The 24,239-nt window shown below is 41.7% G+C and overlaps 2 protein-coding genes across 5 annotated transcripts in view; one reads left to right on the top strand and one right to left on the bottom strand.

Moving 5' to 3' along the window:
* The first annotated feature begins 1,577 nt into the window (after window positions 1-1,577).
* Window positions 1,578-12,303, top strand: idh2 (isocitrate dehydrogenase (NADP(+)) 2). Its single transcript, XM_067589737.1, has 11 exons — window positions 1,578-1,767; window positions 6,846-6,937; window positions 7,497-7,662; window positions 8,280-8,440; window positions 8,529-8,672; window positions 9,280-9,416; window positions 9,642-9,793; window positions 9,928-10,040; window positions 10,291-10,388; window positions 10,471-10,563; window positions 11,895-12,303. The coding sequence occupies exons 1-11, from the start codon at window positions 1,650-1,652 to the stop codon at window positions 11,977-11,979; spliced, it is 1,359 nt and encodes a 452-aa protein (XP_067445838.1). The 5' UTR covers window positions 1,578-1,649; the 3' UTR covers window positions 11,980-12,303.
* znf710a (zinc finger protein 710a) overlaps window positions 12,184-24,239 on the bottom strand; it is a 28,228-nt gene continuing 16,172 nt past the window's right edge. For 2 of the 4 annotated variants that reach the window (XM_067589727.1, XM_067589728.1), the window contains exons 3-6: window positions 15,829-17,352; window positions 14,900-15,091; window positions 14,641-14,815; window positions 12,184-14,179 (exon numbers count right to left, since the gene is read on the bottom strand). In XM_067589727.1, the coding sequence (XP_067445828.1) occupies window positions 14,010-14,179; window positions 14,641-14,815; window positions 14,900-15,091; window positions 15,829-17,352 (2,061 nt within the window). In that variant the 3' untranslated portion in view covers window positions 12,184-14,009. Of the gene's footprint in view, window positions 14,180-14,640; window positions 14,816-14,899; window positions 15,092-15,828; window positions 17,353-19,464; window positions 19,551-24,239 lie in introns of those variants that run through there. The other 2 variants (XM_067589726.1, XM_067589729.1) reach the window with 2 other exon arrangements.

Below are 24,239 nucleotides of genomic sequence, written 5' to 3'. Positions count from 1 at the left end.
TCTTTCTCCCAGTATGGTAACCTTCCCCTGCTAAAATTAGAGGGCCCTCTGCTGAGACATTTTGGAATGTGACTATCCCGTACCCATCCAACAGATGATTTCGTATCTCAATAAATGTCTCTGTGTCTGGCAGTTTTTCTTCTCTTGAGCTAACTCCTCCACCTTAAGAAGAAGCTTCTGGACTCTTCTTGATATAAAAACAAACTGTAAGGTTTTGCTTTTTAAAGGATATTGCTCTAGGCAAATCTCTTCATTAGCCTGCAGTTTCTGATCTGAATGTACTGTATATATTTGTGCATTATCTTCTCATTTCTATTCATCTTCTGCATGGTCACAGACATACATTCTGTCTATGCTAAATCTATAAATGTGTCCGTTAAAGGTCAATAAAAAAAATGTACATTTGTGCCTCTGCACACTGACACTCTGTCTAGATTTAAACTAGTAACGCACACATTCATCCATATCTGCAAGTTCTGCATAGAGTTTATTTACAACATGCTTTTGCCCAAATAAACATTTTACATACATTATGTATGACGCTGATGTTATGTTTTCTTGTTGTTGTCTTGTGACACATATAGATTTCTCATTCTTATTTCTTTTCATCATGTTCTTTGTCTGTGGACTACATGATTTGATACTCTTATTGTAAATCTGTACACTGGTAATCACATACTTCATTAGATCAACATTTTCATTCAGACATTTGGGCATTATTATCATTATGACTACCATTATGGTTATGACTATTGTTATTTGTTATGATTATAATAATTTGTACATTTTTTATTGCTTTATCATAATGGTACGCTGGTGTACTGACATAATTTCACAGGGCTCTCATCAATTTTTATTGACTTGTAAATTCTATATAGGATTGGATGTTGACCTCATTTCAGTTCAGATCTTTATTGGCCCACAAGAGGACATCATTTTTGTGACTAGGCAGCATAAAACCACAAACACATGAAACAGAAAACAATAAAAATACAATAAAACAACTGCACACATTAAAAGTGCTGGAGCTACTTATGCATGCAATTCAGAATTTTTTTTAAAAGGATTTATGTTAAAAGCAAGGAAAACAGCAGGGGAAACAAGGGGCTAAGCTGTGTGAAGAACCAGGAGATTTAACATGTTTGATCTACAAATAACTGAATAGTTTTAATTCATTCAATCATAATATTTATACAGACACAAAACTGAGTATCACAGATGACATAAGACCAGCAGGAAATGTACTGTCAACCTTTTTGAAGTACTTTTTAAAGTGGTCTTTTGAGTTTGGGTTTCACGCTTTCAGTTTGTGTCAATGTGACATATTTCTTTCCATGCGTGGGAGAAGGCAAGACATCGATAGCCTTCAGCATGATGATTAAATGTATTTGTATTTGAGATAAAAACCTGACATCAGAGGTCAGAGTTCACCGTGCTGTCACCGAGTCTGGTCGGTACCGGGGTTCTGTTTTGTTTCAGTCCCTCCTCTTGTCTGGGTGATCTGACGTAGCGCTCGGCGTGTCCCGCCGGGGAGGGGAAGGGCGGTGCTGTGGCTGCCTATATTGCCGAGCGCTCCGAAGTGTTTTGCCCCCTCTTTGCTTTGAGTTTCGTCGAGTGTTAATCGCAAAGTGATCCGGGCCGGGGGAGACATGGCTGGATATTTGAAAGTCCTCAGCACTCTTTCGAGGTCTGCCGGTGCTGCTTTCTCCAAAAACCCCGCGGTGCTTGCGCCGGCTGCAAACTGCCAGACTTTGCAACAAAGAAACTGTGAGTGAGAGAGAGATAACTGGGGGTCATCCTCAGCATCATTATTGTTTTGACTGTTAACTGCTGCTTGACCTGGTTCTGTGTTAAAATGGCGCCTTTTAATATAACTGAGATTACATTTGCCAAGCTAATATTATGCCCGTACGACAAAATCAGCCAACCTTTGACGCCGAGCGACAGCAGCCATGTTAGCCAACTTGATTGTGATGCTAGCCAACTGGGATGCTGTTAATAGCTTTAATGGCTTTCCAGAGATTAGAAGCAACGATGCTCTGGACGCTCCCCGGTGTCCTAATGGTAGTTTTATGGCAGGTCGAGTGCGGGTTGTTTTAGATAATAAGGATAACTGTTAGCGCCGAGATAATAGGGGGCGAAGTAGCTGGGGGACCGCCGTCTTTGTCTTCCCCATCCGAAGTTTGAGGAACACTGAACGGCAACGTAAAGATACAACGTCAAGAAAGGAAAAGTAACGTCAACGGTCAAAAATCCAGCTACAAAACAGACGTGGCAGGGAAAGTTCACATCCCGATTTTCCTCGAAAGAAGAAAGAAATCAGGGAGAAAAAAAACTGGCAGCAAATGAATTGAATTTTCTTTTTTTTCTTTTTTGTAAAGCTGTGCAGAAATATCATCATTGCTCGGCATTTGGCGCTAAAATACAACAAGTGTCACTCAAAAATTAAGTTGAGTCACTTGTTTGAATGGAAACTGGTGAACAGCTCGCTGTTCTTCATCTTGTTAGTGCGACACAGACTTAGAAAACTTTTCTTCCAAGGTCAGCCGCCGCATACGAGACTCAGCTATAGAGAGTAATGGCTGCCGGTGCTCCGGCTGTGTCCTACATAATGTTTTCCATCTGGGTTACATTGCAGACTGAAGCTCAGAGCTGCACAATTTCACCACTTCTGACCCTGCCGCTTGACTGTAAAACCCTGTGCGGTTTGTTACTTCTATGTTGGCTCTAATTGTTTACAAATTAAATTTTTTTTATTGTTTGTTTTAGAGAGAAGTGCCAGGACACAAACCAAAGTCTGTTGCTTTTGCTTTCTGTCTGTCTGATTTGGAGCAAAGATCCAGATTGATCACGTGGTCTGTGCAGACAACCCAAATTTCATAAAGCAGGAACCTGAAAAACTCTGCAAGCTCTGGTGTTGTAGTTACATGTCTCCCTGCAAACCAAGTGAGCGTTTATAAAGTCAGCTCAAGGACACTTTGGCTCATTGGTGTGATTGATTGTTAGTGGTGAGCACTATCAGGAATCTACCAGATAGATAAAAAAAAACAACAGTCATGCTGTTAAAGTTTCTTCCTTTTTAAAGCGAGCATACTTGCAACAGGTCTTGTTACAACATAGATGGTGTTATGATTGCTTTTAGTTTAGTGTTTAATTCAGAATAATCTTGGATATTGGAGCACTGTTCCTATCTTTAAGACAAAGCCAAGATTTTTAGATTGACCAGTGTTTTTTTTTTTTTTTTCTTTTTTTTATATCGCGGTCACGAGTTGAATTGTCCTTTTTCTAGCAAAGATAGTTCAACTGGGGTAATTACATGCCCTTTTTAAATTTCATAGTGCTCGTAAAATTGGCCAACATGCTATACTTGGCAGTGGATTTGACAAAGAAAAGGTGTAACCTATTTTTATACAGTCTATGGGTGTAATGCTCCCATGAGCCTCCAACTTTAGTTTAACCTCAAAGCCTCAAATTTGTCACAACTTCCTCTTGTCAACATTCCAAATACAGTTTAAAAAGTTCATTAACTGACCTTCTGACAAACAGCTGCAGCTTGATTTTAGTTATTTTAACATATTGAATGATTGAACAGTGATTCTCTGTTGAAAGTTAACCAGAAAGGACACTTAACCGAAGGTTACTGGGGTCATCTTGACATGGCAGGCATTGTTTTACTTTCAGTTGAGCAAATGTGTCTGCAGCATATGAAGGGTATTTAAATCTGCTTAATACTGAAATTTGGCACCGAATGCTAGTGTAATCTTGTTTATGTATTATTTCATCAGATAAATCCTGATTTTATAAATTCTCATTGTTATTATGACATTTATAGAGTATTTATGCAAAGTTTTTTGTAGAGCAGAGAGAAATACAAAAAAAACAAAACTTTATTTATTTATTTATTTATTTAAATGTTTATCCTCAAAGACAACAAAAACTAAAAAAAGCATTGTTTGTATCAGCACTGAATCCCAGATATCATACTGGCACTGCTATCGAAAAATTTGAACAGTACCCAACTCTATTCAACAATTATGTCTAAACTGAAAGTAATTGTTGACTTGTTTTTTGAATTCTGCATTTTCATAAAGGTCTGATAAAACCTCCTGTGCAGCGCTTCAGTTCTACAGAATTATGCCTGGTTGGTGAATATTTCTGTTTAGTTTGAAACTACATGTAGGGGAAAGGTCTTGCAAGCCTATCCCTAATGCATATGTGAATGATGTGGCAGGCAGGCCCACATGACTTTGTTTCAGCTCGCCCTTCAGCGTCCAGTTTGTTGATACACTCAGATGTTATATAACCTACTGAACTCCCCTCCCCCTGCACTGATAGTAGAGTCCTGTTTTAGTAGATTTAGGTTAGAGTAGTAAGAAATGATGCCAAACAGTAGTTATTAATGACTTTTCCCACGATGCACTGCAGCAGACACACTACAGTTCCAGTAGTAGACGGAGAGGAACAACGTCTGGTATCAAATTCACAAAAATCCAGTCCTTAATTTTAGATCTTCACTGCTTGTGAGTTGCTCAACTAGCCAGGATATTTGTCATAAACATGAGAGTGATATTGGTTACAGTGCAAGTTGGGGTCACTGTAAAATTAGGGAAAATTAGTCAAAAATTTCAAAAGGGTTAAAAGTTTTGGGTGTTTGGAAGTTTAGGTTTGCTGCTGTGAGTATGTTCAGTCATCAGTTTGGACAAATTTAAAGTAAAGTTGATGACAAAATGATTCTTATTGTTGCCTCACATGATAAGTGTCTTGATAAGTGCTATGATGCTATTGCATAACATAATATAAAGGTCACAACTGCCTTTGCTATGAGTTTATTTTCAGTGCTTCATGGTCACCATGTGTCTCTAGTCGGCAGGCCTCGTGTCGAGTTTTGACAGGTGCCACTATGGCTTTCATAGTCCCAACTAGGTCAAAAGTCTTCTCAAAGCCATGTGGAGTTTTGATTTTTTTTTTATTAGGCTAAATGGATTTAAAGGTCTTGTATATTAAGAAATATTGGTTGCATAACAATTGCACCAGACTCCTTATGCTGCATTATTGTGGGAAAGCTTTGGTTGCAGTGGGGGGAGCATTAACTTGGCTGGGAAATCTGAGAGTCACTTGATCCTCTGCACCTCCCCCTGTACTTCTCTATTCACTGCAATGGTCCTGCTGGCAGGCTTCTCACACGCTGAGTAGAATGAGAGCAGATATGATTAAAGACACTAATCTAGGTTGATCCGACAGGAGAAAAGAAGTTAAGAGACCACTCTCAAAAGTCAGTGTTGGCATGAAAGTAAAATACACTCTGAGTAATTAAAGTTTTGATGTTTTTGAAAACACCACCTTGGAAATGTTATGCTTTTTAAACACAAAATAATAGTCCACATGGATTTTTTTAGAAAACTACATTTAAATTCCCAAGTGGATGTTTTTCCTTCTAGTAATTTATTTCTTTATTTGAGTAAAACTGGACTGTGTTCATATATTTCGTAAAACCAACAAAATCTGTTTTAGCAAGGACGTAATTTTAGACCTTGTATTGTTATTTTTGGAAGGGTCAATTGTGAGTTATAAGTAGGGTTGCAACTACAAATTAAAGGTACACTCTGGGGATTCTGGCAACTAGTAGTGCTATGGGGCAATGTTTTTGTGAGCAGGTCTCAGTTTGTTTGTATCTCATGCACAAGACATACTTTCCTGCGACCTGATTCATTTCTAACAAAGTTCAGGCAACTAGACTGCTAGCAAACATGAATGTAAACAATGCAAGTTTAAAGATCCCCTTCAGACATGTTTTAAGATATATAAAAATAGTCTTCTTTGAATAATTTGTCTGATATGCTTTTCTACAAAAAAAAAAAATCAAAATTACCTCATTAAAATCTTTAAAATTACATCTTTCTCCCTCACTGAAAAATCTAGAATCAATAAATATGTAAATATTGTTGATTTCAAAAGTTTAACTGCTGGGCACAAGATGTCTCCTACTTCAGTATAAAGTCCATTCTCAGTGTTTGTGCACTGGAGGCTTCAAGTTTCCACAACACACTTGTCTAAGGGCAATACTGGACCACGATTGGCTCAACACTAGTTGTGATGTCACAAATTATGCTCATAGGCCCGCCCCTTAAAATCAGATTTTAAATGAGCACAGAGAAACTTTCTACTTTCAGCAGATGAATGTGAAAACAGCCTTTTAGTGTCAAACTGCACAAACATCATTCTGCACAATGAAGCTCAAACATCCAACTGAAATAACAAGAAGCAAAACACATTTTTGAGTTGAGTGGGTGCATTCAACATGTTTGTTTGTAAGAAACACTGAATGTAAACATACATTTGTTTGTTTACAAGAAAACCTCACAGGGTACCTTTTTTTTAAAATGATATTTATATACAGATTTTGGATTTAAAAATCCAAATAAATCAAAAGTCCATCACAAGTGACCAGACCTTAAAATTCATTATTTTGTCTGACTGGCAGTCAGAAAACCCAAAGGTGAACACAAGAAGAAAAGCAAGCAAATGCTCATATTTTAGAAGCTATAGCCAGCAAATGTTTGATATTTTACTGACATGAATGTATTAGTTTGAAAGATTATTATGATGTACTGTAATTGCAGGACATTCTTGAAGATAGAATATTTGCTGGCAAATGATGAGGAAACAGGAAACACACCGGTTCCTGTGCTCTACAAATTGCCTCAGAACAGGATCTCTTTTTTTTTCCCCCCAATCCATGTAGCTTCCTGTGTTTTTTGATTGTTGCTCAGCAGTACGACCATCAGACAAAAAAAGCATTTTGTTGTGAATGAAAACTTGACCTCTTCTATACGTGTGATTGGCAGATGCCGACAAACGCATCAAAGTGGCCCAGCCAGTGGTGGAGATGGACGGAGACGAGATGACCAGGATCATCTGGGAGTTCATCAAAGAGAAGGTGATAAAGTGGCGTCTGGGGGTGGAAGGGTAAACACACAAACACCGGGGTGTGTGTGTGTGTTTTTCAGAGGAGGGCAGGCCTACGCTGTCTGACTATTTTTATTCTACAGACTGACACGTGGTTGTGAGGGGAGGGTTTGGTGGAGGAGGGCAGGAAAATTATGTATGTATGATGTGGGGGAGGGGCTTTTGTGATGTTTCATTCAGTCACTGGCTGATCGCCTCCAGAGAGAGCAGATGGTGCGTTGGCTCAGGAAGAAAACATAGAGAGGCATGAGATAAAATCCCTTAATGTTTTCTGATATTTGATGAGTTGTGTTCTTCCAACAGTACATAAAATACATAAATCCTATAGCTATACATATTTTAAACCAAACACATATAAAGTAGATTTAGCTACATTTTTTAGATTCTTTTATTTTTCATACACGACACATAACTGAAGTTTAACGTCTCCTTTTAAGAATCTCAGTGATCCAAGAACGTATAACATGAAAAGTTATTTGAGTTAGTAGATGCTTATTCTTGTCCCTGTGTGTGTTTTTGTGGTCCTTAAGCTCATCCTGTCTAATGTTGACGTCGAGCTGAAGTATTATGACCTGGGTCTGCCATACCGTGACCAGACTGATGACCAGGTCACCATCGACTCTGCCCTGGCTACTAAGAAGTACCATGTGGCGGTTAAATGTGCCACCATCACACCAGACGAAGCCAGAGTGGAAGGTATATATTTGTAATTTCAGAGCAGTTTAGATTTACTGTAACATTCACTACCGGGCAAACATTTTGGAACAGTAGATGCTAACATCTTGCACATACTTAGACTAATAAAGTCCCATTGGGATCTCAAAGCCTGTCATTGTCAGTCCTTCAATACAAAGATTCACAATAGTTTCAACAGTCATCACAGAGGCAAATGTAGAGAAAAAAACAAAGTATTACAAGCTTTAAGGTACATGGAAGAACTAGCTTTTCAGCAAAATCAGAAGTCCTGTTCAGCCAGTCAGACCTTACTCTAGGAAGCAAGGCTCTAAAACTTAGATTAAGACATTTCAGGGGCTAAAAGTCTGGTTTGAGTAAGAAAGAGATGGCGTAAGAAACAGGCTTTAAAAAATAAAACATAAGGGACTCATTTGAAATGATTTAATGCACAGATGTTTTCAGCAAAGGCCCTTCTTTGTACAAATTTGCAACAAGCATTCTGTGTTTTTAACCTGCAATGCTGAAAAGTGGGCTGTTGAGAAACCTGTTGACTGGAAATGTACATAAAGATGAACTGATGTTTTGTAGGTCTGTGGTATTTTTCTGTCTTACCATAACTTCTATTTTTTTATATGTAGAGTTCAACCTGAAGAAGATGTGGAAGAGTCCCAACGGAACCATCAGGAACATCCTGGGCGGCACCGTCTTCCGTGAGCCAATCATCTGTAAGAACATTCCCAGGCTCGTTCCTGGCTGGACACAGCCCATCACTATTGGCAGACACGCCTTTGGTGATCAGGTGAGTCCCATCTAAAGGTTCAAGAACATGTAATGGCCCAAAGTCAAATCTTTTGAAGTGAATTAAATTTAACATGCTTCTCCCACAGTACAGAGCAACAGACTTTGTTGTGAACAAGCCCGGCAAATTCAAGATCATCTTCTCACCTGCTGATGGTAGCGCAGGCAAGGAATGGGAGGTCTATGACTTCCCTGCTGGTGGCTGTGGAATGGGCATGTACAACACAGATGAGGTGAGCATATGTGCTTCTATTTAAAGGTTTACACATAAAAAAGTGTTTTATAGAGACAGACAGAAGGTTCTGTACACCTGAGGAACATGCTTGTCAGATTGAAATGTTGTCTGTTGATGTGTAGATGTAAACGTTGGACAATTTGAGACCTTTTCTTTGTATTTGACACTTTAACAATATTTATGCATCGCTGAGAAGAATATAAAATAATAAGAACCTGCTTTATTGTTGCAGTTAATTTCCCAATCTCTACCCATTAAGGATTATGGATTGACAGTACTTACACAGTTGTCACTTATTACTTTACTGTGAAATTTTGATGTCTAAACTTTGCATTTTAAAAGATTCACTCTTAAAGAAAACAGTGCTGTTAAATTCCGCCTGAGGCTTTTTGTAAAATTGTCACAGCAGTGACTGTAGTAGACTCACCCCTTTTTAAACCCGCTTTGCTACTGTTTTGTTTGCCTTCATCGGTGCAGGTCTGTTTGATTTAACAACATCAGAGGTCATAGATGACTTTCAGCTTGTCATGGGGAAGGTTGTTAACCTCTGTATTGCTGATAAAAAGCTACAGCAGTCATGAACTGTTTGTTTTTCTTCTCATCAGTCTATTACAGGCTTTGCACACAGCTGCTTCCAGTACGCTATTGGCAAGAAGTGGCCACTGTACATGAGCACAAAGAACACCATTCTTAAAGCTTATGATGGCAGATTTAAGGATATCTTCGAGGATATCTTTCAGAAGTGAGTGTTGTTTGTCTTAATGTTTGGTTTTTCAGCCTTTCAGATTTAATGCAAACATAGACTGATACAAGATTTTCTGTAGCTATCTTTTATTCTAATATACGGACAGACAATTAGGACTTGGATTAGAAAATGAATCCACTTGTAGGGCTTAAATGTTGTAGAACAAGGCAAAGTTGTAAAAAGTAGCTTTTAAGTTAATTGTTTTGTTTGTGTTTACTACAGGCACTATAAGCCTGAGTTTGACAAACTGAAGATCTGGTATGAGCACAGGCTTATTGACGATATGGTTGCCCAAGTGCTGAAGTCCTCTGGAGCCTTTGTGTGGGCTTGCAAGAACTACGACGGAGATGTTCAGTCTGATATCCTTGCACAGGGTGAGATATTTATAAACATTCCTACCACTTCCTGGGAAATTATGTTTGCATTTGAGATGCTTTTCATTTTTTTCGAGCAGATGATTGGTTGCATTAAAGGAGTATCTGCATTTTTTTCGTTGCTTGTTTTTCAGGTTTCGGCTCTCTGGGACTGATGACATCAGTTCTGGTGTGCCCTGATGGCAAGACCATTGAAGCTGAGGCTGCCCATGGCACTGTGACCAGGCACTACCGCGAGCACCAGAAGGTTAATAACCTTATTAAGATTACTGAAAAACATTTCAACTGGGCAATGAAACAGCAAATGTTTGAAGCCAAATCACGGCCTTGCAAACAGACTGTGTAATATGTGGACTTATACTGCCATCATGTGGTGAAAATAAGCTTATACGCCTAAAACTGATGTTTGTATACAGTACTAGAGGAATGGAAAACCAAAATTAATGTAGTTCTGTAAGTTTTTAAAGCTCTAATTTAATCCTCAACTCTGATTTCAGGGAAGACCAACCAGCACAAACCCCATTGCCAGCATCTTTGCCTGGACCAGAGGCCTGGAGCATCGCGGGAAACTCGATGGCAACCCTGACCTTATCAAGTAAGAGACGTATAATGTTGTAGGAAACATACTGAAACGTGTATGAAATGTGCCTTTTCTAAACATCTTTGTTGATCTGCAGGTTCTCCCAGACTCTGGAGAGAGTGTGTGTTGAGACTGTTGAGAGCGGAACGATGACCAAGGACCTTGCAGGCTGCATCCATGGCCTGTCCCAGTACGTTCCTTAATAAATATGCGTTAACATATATACTTTTTGATGGATCTTTGACCACACTCTATAAATAATCTGGTATGAGGTAGTAGATACACCTAGTTGCTAGTAGTAGTTTCCAGATCAGTCTGAGTTCTCCATTGATTCAACAAGGTGATGGAAATATTTACCAGGGCTGTTGTCCCTGCTGATGTGATAGTGTCTTGCAGCACATTCATACTACAAACGCTCAAGGTAAATATCTTGGGGGCGGCTACTGCATGGTTATATAAACATGTTGCACCTGGGAGGCTTCTGAAGGTTTCAGGAAGGGTTTGGCCTTGGAGACCACTAAAATTTAAGAGGAGTGGGAAAAGGGGGAATTCAAAGCAGAGCTGAAACAATTAGTCAGTCGATCTACAGGAAACGAATCAGCAACTTTTGTAATTATCAATTAATTGTTGAAGTAATTTTTTCTTCTCTTAAACTTTCAATGAAAATGTTCCCCATGATCAAACTATCACCATCAGTCTGTAACACGGACATAAGACAGCGTATTATTTTCCCTGACTCTGACTTGCCAGCTTGTAATACAGGTTGGGAACTCAAAACCTCGTCCCAAACATGCCCTGATCTTGTTTTTACCAGACAAGATTTCGAATATGATCTTCTGTAGCCAAGGAAGTAATGCTCTCGTTCCTGTTTTCTTCATCATAAATACTTATGAAACCATTTGTTTTTGGTGCAAATCCAAGTGTGGATCCAGGCATTTTTAGAATTTCTTAACATTGTGAAATATTAAGAAGGAACAACTTCAGTTACATGAAAGATTGTGGGGGGGGATCATCCACCCGGATCTAGATGCAGATAAAGGATTTCTAAAAATTTTATTTAACATACTTATTAAGGATTGTGTTGCTCTGGCAGAGGTATGTGGTCTCTTATCGGACTTCTGCACATCACTTGTCCTGATGTTAGTTGCAATGGCTCACTTTCTTTTTTTAAACATTTCGCATCCATGAAGCACAGCTCACACATCTGCCATTGATTGGATGTTATTTTTGTCATTGAAGGCGCTACTCTCAGGAAAACTAGAGCTACATAAAGATACAGGGGGCAGCCATTTTTGAATAATACAACTGACATATGATATTAAATCTTAGCTTGTTAAAAGTTTTTCATATCATAATTTGTTGAAGTAATATTGATGATGGTGCTATTATTAACCAACAACATTAATTAATGCTAATCCCTAGAGATAAAAATAATAAAAGTTAATGATTGGTATTTTTTGTCTTGTTTCTTGTGATAGAGTGATATTGAATTCTCTGCTCTGTCTTGTCTTACCTTCTCAGTGTCAAGCTGAACGAGCACTATGTCAATACTACAGACTTCCTCGACGCCATCAAGACAAATCTGGATAAAGCCCTCGGCAAGTGAAGGACTTGAAAGAATATAGTTAGCCTGGAGATGGCAATGTCACTCTTCTGTTTTTTGTACCTCATTTTTAACTTGAAAGGTCAATCAATCCACTTGCATTTCTGAAGGACAAAAACTGTGCTGTCTATAGGAGTATGTAGTGTTCTATAAGGTTATTAAACGGTTGAGCGCTGTCTTTCCACCTGATGTCTCCCTAACTATCTGTCCCGTTATTTGCAAGGTTTTATTTTTGTAATGTGAAGTACTGTATTCAATACTGTGTAATGCCTTGGGCAAGACTGAAGCCTGTGTCAAACATACTTGCCAATAAAACCCCTTGTTTGACCCACTGTTATATTTTTCTTGTTTTAAAACAAACAATAAAAGGTTAGCCGCCTCTTTAAAGGTAAATAAATTTATTATTTTACAGTTTTGTCTGGTACACAACATTGTACATACATTGCTATCCACATTATCTCCACACTAATGTCTAATACAGAAAGCCATTTAAGCTGAACATCTTCCCCTTTATTTCATCACTAAAACAGTGATGGATTGAACACAGAAGCTGAAGAACTCAAAAAAATGAGCTTTTTTTTTTTTATTATTTTAAATGCGCTATATCAACATCGCGCTTGTTTGCAGGTTACAAGTTTGAAAAGCTAAGCACTGGGAAACAGAATATATTGAGCATTTCCCAAATCATTTTCCATGAGGTCCACGGCCCTGTCACATGTTGGGAGGTTGTCGTTCATCACTTGAGACCAGTGTACAGCATGATGGATGGCATGCTCTCGCAGACACACTGGGGCACTTAATATTTCTGTCCGAGTTTTTTGGGACAATTCTTGTTGAGATTCATCCATAAAAAAAATACAAAAAAACAGAACTGCAATACAAATGCAGGGTTTGCATTGCTTTTGAAAAATGCTGCAGTCTTTTCTCATGAAGGCCTGGACTGGGGTGGGAAATGGTGAGGTTTGTTGAAAGAGAAGCTGTACCACAGTCTGTTCTCTGTGGTAATCTTTTGAAGAGATCTACCGATGGGTGGGAGGGGAACCTGAATGTAATTTCATGAGGTCTGCGATTGGACCTTTTAAGAAATCCAATGTCCCAGCTCGACACAACAGCAAGGAAAAGAGACTGACAGTGCCCGTAGCTGCAAGATTTGATCCAATTCTTTGGTAAAGGGGTCCTACCGGTTTAAAAAGGTTATTTTGATTTTCTTTTCATTAGCGTCTTAAAACATTCCACAGAAACAATTACATTCATAGACTAGAGATCAATACAGGGGGATGCTTGTTAATGCAGAAACCTAAAAAGTAGACACAGTGGCCCTCAGTGCAAAGCACTGATTACAGTACCAGCCAACATACAAGAGGACTGATACATTCTGTACAATAATATACAATAAAACATGGATTTCAAATCCAATGGAACTGAAGTCATTTTGCAGACCTCAGATTTAATTTGTCACAGTATAAATCAAAGTGAATCATTAACCTCTGCAACTTGATAAGCTTTGGCAAGTGAAATGAGCAGTAACACTTGTTCCCTTCTCTAACCCTTCACATTGGTTTACCACAGCAGACTGAGAGAGACTGGGATTGTCTGAATGAGTAAGTGCAGTATAACATCACCATATGCTTTTATGCTTATAGCTAAAAATGTGCTTTTCAGATTAGGCTCAGATGATGTTTCTGTTGTTAAGCAACTGACAACATATGTATTTATATAGATTTTTTTTTTTAAACTTAAATTTCCATATTGTAGATAGTCCACTTTTCTCAAATATAATATATTTATTCAGTAGGTTTGCAGTTTTTTAACAATGAAAAATATGTAATTAGGTAAAAACTATGCATTTCCAAATTGTGAAGCATTACGAGTGATTCCAGTGCATATGAATGTGCGGTTTTGCTGGGTTTCTTCACATCTTTGAAGAACAACCCAAGCACAATGCCTTTAACAGCAAAAAACAAAACCAAAAAAAAAAAAATCCCGTTTTCATTAGTTCACACTTATATTCAATTTGGGGTCATTTTAATAATTCATGCAGTGCTGAAGCGCCCCGCGCCCTTCCCATAGGTGCTGTAATACTCCATTTGAGATAGTTTAGCAATGTCTGGTGTGTTGTTGTTGTTAGCCCGGTTTTCTCGCTCACTGAATTCAAAGCTCTCCTCTTCATAATCCTCCTGGCCTTCTGGGTCTTGGGGGGGCTCTGAAGAAGGAAGCAAAAGACACAAATATGATTCCACTCTGTCCTCAATAACACTCACTCACACATACTCACTCACACACATACACACACACAGAACTCTTCCTAAAGACACATGGCCTCATTGAGGACAGCCAGTAGATCGCCCCTCCTCCTCTGCCTCAGTATCAGTCTCCACTGATAGAGACAGGCATGTCTAATCCAGGCACTGCTATATTTACTAAACACACAGGGAGGGAGTGACAGAGAAACATCAAAACACTTGGCCACCAGATTACACTACATGCTGAGTCAAAGTGCATTAGGGACAGATTGAGTGACAATAATGCGACATGAAGCCCACCAAGCGGTTCCAACAGGAAATTTGCCACACATAACCCGCCAACAAATTCAAATATTATCAAGAAATTTCATCTCTTTCAAAACAGAGAGTGTAATTAAGGACATCTGCTAGAGCAACTCACCTTGTCCATCTATCGAGGTGTCCATGATGCCGTGTTTGACCTTCATGTGTCGGCTGAGGTTGCCCTTCAGGTTAAACTTGCTGGTGCAGTAAGGGCACTTGAAGGGCTTGCTGCCGGCGTGGAGATGCATGTGGCCGAGGAGGTTGTACATTCTGTTGAACGACTTTCCGCACACCTGAGAGACAGAAGCACAACAGTGAGGACCCCTTCCCGCTCCATCACCCCTTGTCTTTGAGTTAAGTCCGCTTGCCTCACTCACCTTGCATTTGAACGGCTTGACCGGCAGATGGACAATCATGTGCGTTTTAAGGGTCTGCTTTTGGACGAAGGTCTTGAAGCAGACGTGGCACTGGAAGGGCCTCACACTGGCATGAATCAACATGTGTCTCTTCAGGTTGGCAGACAGGGTGAACTCTCTGGCACAGACGTCACATTTGAATTCTTTCATACCCTGGGGAAACAAAAAAAAAATGTTTGGTCCTTTTAATTAATTTGGCTCAATTTATGGTTTAGAGGAAAATAAATAATGAGTCATAGGGAGAAACACACAGGGAGTTTGCGTGTGTGTGCATGTGAGCATTTGTATTCTGGCTTTTGATCCCTGTCATGTAGTTTACATTAGCCCCCCCAAGTGTTTAAAGACAGTGTGGACAGAGACAGAGTGGAAAAAGCTTAACAATGGAAAGAATAAACTTTTTCTTTCTTTTAGTTTCAACATTTATTTAACTTTTATTCTAATATTTAACAAAAGCAAATGTCGCAAAAATAAATGTTTTTTTTTTTTCCTATAGAATAAAACTGACTATGTAATGAAATGGAGGGAGAGAATCACTTGAGGGAAGTAGCTCTTAGAACGGCACACAACACAAAACACATGCAAGTGGGGGGTTGAGCTACACAAAAAACTCAAGGCCTTTGAAGGCTATGTTTACAAAGCAACTGGTTTTAGAAAAAAGGCTGTGATGCAAGTGTGCAATATACCCCTCAGTTTTCTATGAGAATTCATACAGCAGATGTTGAGTGAATAGAGCACAAATATTTCCTTTTTCTTGATAATGCTGTTTTTATATTTTAAACTCATGTCTATCTTAATAATTGTGCGGTTGGATGAGGCCAGCCTACTCTGGGTTTTGTTTTGAACACATAAACTGGTTGACAAAATTCAGGCACATCATTTGGTTTCAGTACCTTACGTGCGAGGGCGTGCGCTGCCAGTACCTTGTGAGTGAGAGCGTGTTGCCGAAGGTGGTGGATCTGGACAAACTCCATGCCGCACTCGGGGCAAACGTAGGGCCGCACGTTCTGGTGCTTCATTAAGTGGTTCTGCAGCTGGCTGCGGTAGGCGAAGGACTTGTGGCATTCTGTGCATTGGTATGTAGTGGGGCCCTGATGGCTGGTCAGGTGGCGTTTCAGGTGCGCGTAGGTTGGGAACTCCATACCACACTGGGTGCAGACATGGCACTGACCATTCTCATGTTTGTTCTCGTGGGTCCGCAGCTCACTGGGGTAGGCGAAGCCACGGCCACAGAAGCGACAGCTGTAGGGCTTGACGTCCGAATGCTGTAGCATGTGCCTCTTCAGGTGGCTGGTCTGTGTGAAGGCTTTCTCACAAACGGTGCACTTGTGAGGTCGGGTTCCCTGGTGGGTGAGCAGGTGAGTCTGAAGGTGGCTTGGCTGCTTGAAGAGCTTTCCACAGTGTAGACATTCGTGGGGCTTAATTCCATTATGGCCCAGGATATGTGTGACGAGGTTATATTTGGATGTGTATGATTTCTCACACATGCGGCACTTCCAGCGCTTCAGACCCTCTCCTACATCTACGCAGTAAGACTCATCTATCTGTACGTTGATGTCCAGCCGGTCAATCTGCATTCGCCTGGCAAGGCCCTCCGGGTCTGACCACAGCATGGCCTGGCCATTCTCCTCGTACTCTCCTGGCAGCGCCATATCAGCAGACTCATAGGCCACCTCATTGGACTCATAATACCGGTTCTCCAGAGGACTACCAGTATCTCCACTAGTTTTGAGGTTTAGTGCCTCCTCCTCTTCTTCTTCCTCCACCACCAGCTCCTCTTCCTCCCTGTCTTTTTCTCTACCACTGCTTTCTTCTTGTTCCTGCTCTGGCTGTCCATCTGATTGTGGCCTGGATGTGTCTCTTGCACATGAGGGACAGTTTCCGCAGGCCTGCTCCTCTTTTAGAGAACCTTGTTGTGTGGTGTGATCCTCTTGCTTGCCAGGGCTACGCCTGCTGTTTATGTGAATGCAGGAAGATGGCGTATCAGACTCAAGCCGTTCACCTTTAACCTGAGCCTGTGGACTTGATACTTTGTGAGGGTGACCCACTAATTCTCCATCACTCTTGGGCCTCTTGGTCCTCCCACGGGGCCCCGGCCGTCTTCTCTCACTGCAGTGTGGCTGAGGCTCCGGTTCCCCAGCAGGCTCAGCCAGGTAGTCCCCGTTGGCCCCTATCAGCTGGTCAGCGTACTCATACTCCATTGCCTCAGGCTGAGGAGGGGGACACTCTCTGGGCTCTCCTGTGTAAAAGCCATTAGGAGCGATGGTGGCCCCAAAGATTTCATTCTGGGAGATGAGGCCAAGAACAGCTGCCTGAGCCAGAGATAGCACCACCACAGGCTCCGTCTGTGTGGCCACATCCACGTGGCCCTCAGTCATCTTGGGGTAGGTCCGCACCAAGCGGCCACTCTCCTCCTCCTGGAAGAAAACACATAAAACATACAGCGTAAGTGAGAAAAAAATGAAGTAGAAGCAATAATACATCTGTGTGTGTTTTTTATAATTCCGTTGTTACAAAACCTGCCTTACACAATGTTTCCTCATATAACGTCATTTCCCCATTGTAGCCTCATGATATTGGTAATCTTCCCATTAATACAAACAACATCTTTGTGTAAGAGTGATGATCAAAAATGATCATATGATTGAGTTTAAAGATTGAATTCCAGATTGACAACAGACAACTCCAGGAGAGTATTTAGACAATGTTTTTCAGGTTTACTCTGTGAGAGCCGCATTCGGACTACGCCTTGTTTCTTTGCTCTGAATCCACAGAACATTAGATTGAGGAGATAAGGCAGATCTGTGTTAGCACCCCGCTTCCTTCCTTGACAGGCTTTAGAATAATAAAGAACACAACAAGGGATGCAGGTCCAGCCAGGAAGTTGACTTCCGTGGACTGTCCTCAGCACTTCCTGTGGGGTCCCGGGGCAGCCTGGCTGACCAAAGTCAGCTCATCACTGGAGCTATCTGTCCCATTCATGAGGAGCAAAGCATCTCGGCTCTACACTGAGAGACTCTCGCCGTAGCCGACTTCATAATGCCTGCCACACCGGGCTTCCTTAACAAGATGATATATGCCGGCAGGCAGTCTCATATCCATAACAGACATTCGATTGAGCTTCGAGCTCATTCTGTATTCCAGACCGATGCATAAGACTCGCTAACATAATTGTATGGTTCGGAAGTGTTTCAGACCCACATGCACATGTTTACCCTGCTGCCTGTAAAAGCGGAACAGTGAAACTATGGGGAAGAAATTGTGGTATGACCAAACTGGCTCTCTGTGGTAAAAGAGAAGCGAGTATTGTAGGCCGCTGGTTTCAGGTTATTTCCCAGCATAGATCTGACTGGTGTAAATGTATAGAGAAGCTCTGACCCCTGGTTTCTTTTCAGACTGCAAACTAGTCTTCACTCTGTACCATACAAGCAAGAGCTGCTTCCTTTCTTGACACAATACTGAGAGAAAAGAAAAAAGTGGATGGAGAAAAGGGAAAAGGGAAGAGGAGATAGAGCAGGAATAAAGGTGTGTGTGCGTCTGTGTGTGTGCGTGCATGTGTGTGAGTTTGAGTGTGTGTGTGTTGGGAGAGGGGAGTAGACCTGGATGCCCTGATAACCACGTCATTTATAATTACTGCTTTTAAAGTAGTCAGACAGAGACAGACTGTGTGTTTGTGAGAAAGAAAAGGAAAGAGACTGGGTGTGTGTTTGAAAGCGTGTGTGTGAGTGTGTGTATGTGTGTGTGTGCGAGTGAGAGAGAAAAGAGAGGGAGGGAGGTATGGAGAGAAGGAGAAAGAGCTGTGGGCGGGGGAGGAGTGGAGGGAGGGAGACGGAGAGAGAAATGAGATGGAGGGGCTGAAAGATAAAGAAAGAGGGGAGGAGAGGGAGGGAAGGGAAGGGGAACGAGAGATTGAGTGAGCATGTGAGAGGAGGGAAGAGAGAAAGGAAAAGGAGAGGGAGGGGGTGTGCAGGAGGAGGGGGGGGGGGGGGGGGGAGTGGGGGGGCCGGAGAGAGACAGAAAGACAGAGTGAGTGAGTGAGTGAGAGAGAAAGAGGGGAAGGAGGGAGGGAGGGAGGGGAGCCAGAGAGAGAAGAAAAAGCACAGCAAAATGAAAGGCTGACAAAATGAAAGAGAAAAAGACAAATGACAAGGAGAAAGAGAGGAAGGGTAGTAATTGCAAGAGTCCGTACTTTTACATTTAAAGTTGCAACTGAAAGACACCTAAGGACAAACAATTAGAGCAGTAACAGAAAATGTTTGGCAGAGAGAGAAACACAACAGTTAAGTCTACTCTTATCTTTTGAAAAGATGTTCCCACTGCGGTACTCATATGAATGTGAAAAGTAATCTTGCTTCCTCTCACACTCACACACACACACACACACACACACACACACACAAACACACAGACACGAGTGCAAATAGCTCACTAACAAACTGCAAAACAAGTAACCCCCCCCCCCCCCCCCAAAAAAAAAAAAAAACCTGAACGGCAACACATCTTTCTCCATCTTTAGGTTACAAACTCACCACATTGTTCCTGGAGTGATGTTTGAGGTGTTTCAGGGATCTCATCCTTCAGGAGAAATGAGTGGAGTAAAAAAATCCACCTCCTATTTATATCTGTGGGAGAGTGGGGCGGTCCCACGGCTCATCCTCCTCCTACTGTTGCTGTTATCAGAACTGACTGTGCCTGCCCCCCCTCCTCCCCCCCACCCCTCAGCCCTCCACCCCACCACACACACACACACACACACACACGCACACACACAGACACACACACAGCATCACCCCATTTCTTTCTCTTCCTCCCACCCTCTCTTTCCCATCTCACTTCTCTTTCTCTCCTCTTTTCTCTTACAAACACACACACATACACACAGACACACACACACACATCTTATCTCCCTTTCTCACTACATACAATCCAGCATGACCCTTCAACACACATTTCTCTTTAAGGCGCACAGAGACACAAGCTCTATCTTTTCTTGATCACACTTTATACTTTGCATTTCCTTTTTTATGTGCGTGTGCTCAAACGCAAAAACAATTATAAAATCTAATCAGTAGTTCCTCTGTGTGCGCGCAGACAGATATATGTGAATTAACACACGTACAAACATGTTAATATATATGTATGTATGCCGGCATACATAGAGGCACGTACACACTTTCTCTGACACACGCACAAACACTCAGAGACTATGGGTGGAGGTGCGTCTGTCAATAGCAAAACAGTCAGACAGATAATGTCTGAGAAATGCTAAAATTTTAACTTTCCAGAGACCGTGTTTAGTTTGCTGCCATTATTTCTAGATTCAAACTAATTAACTATTGAGACAGCCTGAAGTATACTGTCTGAGAAATTCAGAGGAAAAAAAATTGAGTGACAAAAGAAAAGAGAAGGAGAAAGAAAGGAGAGAAAAGCAGTTAGAAGAGAGGGAGGGAGGGAGACAGACGTGGGGGAGAAAGAATAAGGAAGAAAGAAGCAGAGGGAGGGGGAGTAAAGCTGAGTGGAGGAAGAGGCGGAGGAGGGGGGTGGGGTGGGGGGGTGTGGGGGGGTGAGAGAGACAGAAAGAAAAAGGGAGAGAGGAAAGAGAGCCGGGGTGGGGGAGGGAAGAAGAGAATGCAGCAAAAAGGAAGAAGAAGGGAAAGGAGAGACGTGGGGGTGGTGGCGGGGAGGGGGGGGGGGTGTGTGGGGGGGGGTGACTGAGGCATAAGAAAGGATGTGGCAAAAGAAAGAGAAAGAAAGAATAAAAGAGAGAGAAAAAAGAAAGAGGGGAGGGGGAGTGGTGGAGAGGGGGTGGGGATGGGAAGAGAGATAGAGGGAGGGTTGAAAGAAAATGCAGTGAAAGAGAGGGGGGGGCTGGAGGAAAGAAGGAGAGAGAAAAAGAGAGAAGAAAAAAGGGGGATGGTGGAGTGTGAAAATAAAAAAGAAGAGTCCATCAGCAAGAGAAAAGAGAAAGGGGGGGGGGGTGCAGAATGAAGGAGAGGAGGAGGAGGTGGTGGAGGAGGGAGGGAAGGAGGGAGGGAGGGGGGGGGGTGAGAGCAAAGGGAATGGAGAGAGGAAAGGAGATAGAGAGACGGAGAGAGTGAGGAAAAGGAAAAACAGCAAGGGAAGACATTAACTATTGAACTTCCAGATTTCTTTCAGGCTGTGTTGAGAAACAGTGCGGCAGAATACCTGCGGGCTAAGTACAGGTTGTGTGCTTAAGTAGTCGGCACTGAAGATGATCCTGATAATTAGACAGGTATTCTATTATAACAGAGCTTACCTTTCCTTTTAACTAGTAAACACATGGGGGGAAATGTATAGAAAAAAAAAAGTGCATCTGAGATGTATGGTATAGGTGCGGATGAGCGCGTCAAACACTGTGTGGACACATGCCAATTGTGACTGTAAGGCTGAGGACTGTGCATAAACACTTCCTACTAAATAACAGGAAAGGGCAAACCTTGAAAACCTTGATCAATCATCAGCGGCTGGGAGTGCTGCGAGAATGAGAAAGATAGAGAGAAAGGGGAGCGGAGGGGTGGTGGTGGTGGTGGGGGGTGGGGGTGGGGGGGGGGGGGGTGGATGGGGGGGAGGAGGGAGAGATAGGGAATGAGAGTGAGCGTGAGGGAGGGGGAGAGAGAGAAAGAGAAAGAGATTGAGTGAGGGTGTGAGTGAGGGGGAGAGATAGCAGGAAGTCAAGGGAGAGAATGGGAGAGAAAATAGAAGGAGAGCAAGGGAAGAAACAAAGAGATAAGAGGCTGAAAGACAAAGAAACCACATGGAAGAAACAACAAGGGACACGTACATAAAACAACACAGAACTAGCCTATGGGGAAAATGAAAAAGACACAGACAACAAAAGTTTGGGGAAGAAATACACTGGCTCCTTTCCAGGCCTGAAAATTCATAACAGCAAAACCTGCTCGCTTGTCCATTTACTTTGGGTACGTTTGCATGCGTAAGGCTACGGAAAACTAATAGTGGAGAAGGCTACAATGGATAATAAGCGTAAAATTTCATTCAGTTCTTAGCTTTCTACAGGTTCCTATGTGCATATGAGACAGTGAGAGAGAGAGAGAGAGAGCGAGTAAGGGAAGTAAGCCATTGCCCAGCTCTCATGTGTACTAACCCTCAACTGGGATTTCAAATGTGTGTTTGTGCGTGCACATTTGTCTGATGTCTGAGATCAGGGACAAGCACACACACACACACACACGCACACCACTGACTCCAACATGCTTTCAGTTCCCCACAGCCCTGAAACAACACACTTCTGACACGGGTGTCCGTATGACTTACTGTATTTCTACCAGCGACTGCTTGTCTGTTTCCAAAAACTGTTTCTGGTTTTGTGTTGTTTATCTATAGGAGGACAACCATGCAGTGCAGTGTCACATCCTCTCTGTGATACAGGTCAAAGTTATAACTTTTTTTTTTTTCCCAGTAAAAGGAAGAGAACAAGCCAAAAAGAGAAGAGAAGAGAACAGAGTGAGTGAAAAAAGGGAGATTCAGATATCAGTGGTCTGTTTTACCCCTGAGAAAAGCTCAATGAATCATAAAACTGCAGAGGACTCATTGATGACAACTCCCTGTTTTCTTTCTTTTTTTCTTTTTGTTAGCGTGAGCACACATTCTGCATAATGCAAATCATAATATACTGGAGTTGTGTATCAGTCTTTCGCTTAGTCTCTCTACATACATCCCTCTGCTTGTGCTGTGAGCTCACATTGTCAGTGTTGTTTCTTCATCCAGCCCAGTGACAGGCTGCATACAGCCCGAGTTTGCTTCGACTGTGTGTGAGACGTTGTGCTAGGTGATGGTTATAATTCAACATCCTTTCACTGTCAGGCAAACTGGAAGCGGTGTAGGTTTGTGTATAGGGTTGTTATAGCTACAGCGTTGAGGTGAGGATTTTCTTATGATCAGAAAAAGAGAAGAGAAGAATCAGTCTGCTCTGTGTTTTTTTTTTAACTTTTAGTTATTGGACTGATGTTGATGTTTTAGCTGGCCATTCCTCTCAGACCTGTGTCTAAGGCAGCGAGCCCACACACCTTCTGTTATTTCCAGTGCTGGATCAGTCTCACCTCTGCACGGCATGCTGATATAATAGTAAGTCTCAAGCATGATTAGCTGCTGTAATTAAGCTTTCACCAAAAAAAAAAAAAGAAAAAAAAAAAAGAAGCACAGCAGGCTTTTTTCATAAGCACAGAACAGACAATCACACAGCTTGAATCTAAGCAATGCAGATGGAATATAGCAAAAGTGTATAAAAGCAGCCACACCCTAGTTGTACGCCTCCAGCTTCTTCCATTAAGGTCAGTAAGAACAGACTGGACACACCGACAGAACACAAACTGGGGGAAAAAAAACAAACAAACAAAGCTTCAGTCCTTATCACTAATGCCTCACTCACTGCTGCGAAAGAGAGCAACTTTAAATGTGATGATTAGACATGAATGACATGATCAGACTATAGGTGAATCTGCAACTTCCAGCGAATAAACAGACAAGAATCTGCAGCAGAATCTTTCATTTCTGATTCAGTACAGATGCTTCTTATGTTTGCTTGTCTTTTCCCTTTTTTTTTTTTTTTTTTTGTTCTGTATATTTGAACAAATCAAGTCTTAAATTCACTCAACAAATCATTCTTACAACAAACCACAGGACAGGATGCAGAGATGGCCAGAGCAAAAAACCCTAAATAAAAGATTACTCTCTTCATTTTGTAGTGGGGTACTAAATGGAAAGACGGAATATTAGCAATGAAATAGCTCTGCTTGGAGACAACATTGGAGAAAGGAGTGGGGAGAGCTTGAAAAAAAAAGACTGAATATAAAGGAGAAAAGACAGAGTTGAGGGAGGAGAGGAGAAGAGCATTCAGCAAGGAGGATATAAAAGGAACAGAGAGGGGGGCGAGGGAGTGAGACAGAGCGCTATGGAAGGAAAGAGAGAAAGAGAAGGGAGAGAGAGAGCATAAGAGAGCGAGAAAAAGAGGGGGGCATGGGAGAGCAAGAGAGAGAGATCAGGAGAAAGAGGGAGGAGGAGGGAGGGAGGGGAGGGGAGGGGAGGGGGAGCGAGTGAGAGAAACAGAGACAGAGGACGAAAGAGAAAAGACAGAGAGGAGAGAAAAACAGAGAGGGGGAAGGGAGAAAGAGGGATAGCCACAAGAGACTCAAAAACCACAGAATAAAAACCCTCTGTCTGTCTGTAACTCTATATAGATATACAAATATGAATCCTAATATACGGGCACATTGCATTTATTCAACGGGAAAGGATAGTCAACAGCACAGAATTCAACATGCAC

The sequence above is a fragment of the Thunnus thynnus genome, chromosome 5 (genome assembly GCF_963924715.1).
Source record: "Thunnus thynnus chromosome 5, fThuThy2.1, whole genome shotgun sequence".
Classification (NCBI taxonomy): Eukaryota; Metazoa; Chordata; class Actinopteri; order Scombriformes; family Scombridae; genus Thunnus; species Thunnus thynnus.
This window is presented reverse-complemented; position numbering and strand designations above follow the sequence as displayed.

Coding starts and splice junctions, on each gene's coding strand:
- idh2 (XM_067589737.1), top strand. CDS start 1,650: ATGGCTGGATATTTGAAAGTCCTCAGCACTCTTTCGAGGTCTGCCGGT. Junction 9,417..9,641: donor TTCGAGGATATCTTTCAGAA/GTGAGTGTTGTT, acceptor TGTTTACTACAG/GCACTATAAGCCTGAGTTTG. Junction 10,389..10,470: donor GGCAACCCTGACCTTATCAA/GTAAGAGACGTA, acceptor GTTGATCTGCAG/GTTCTCCCAGACTCTGGAGA.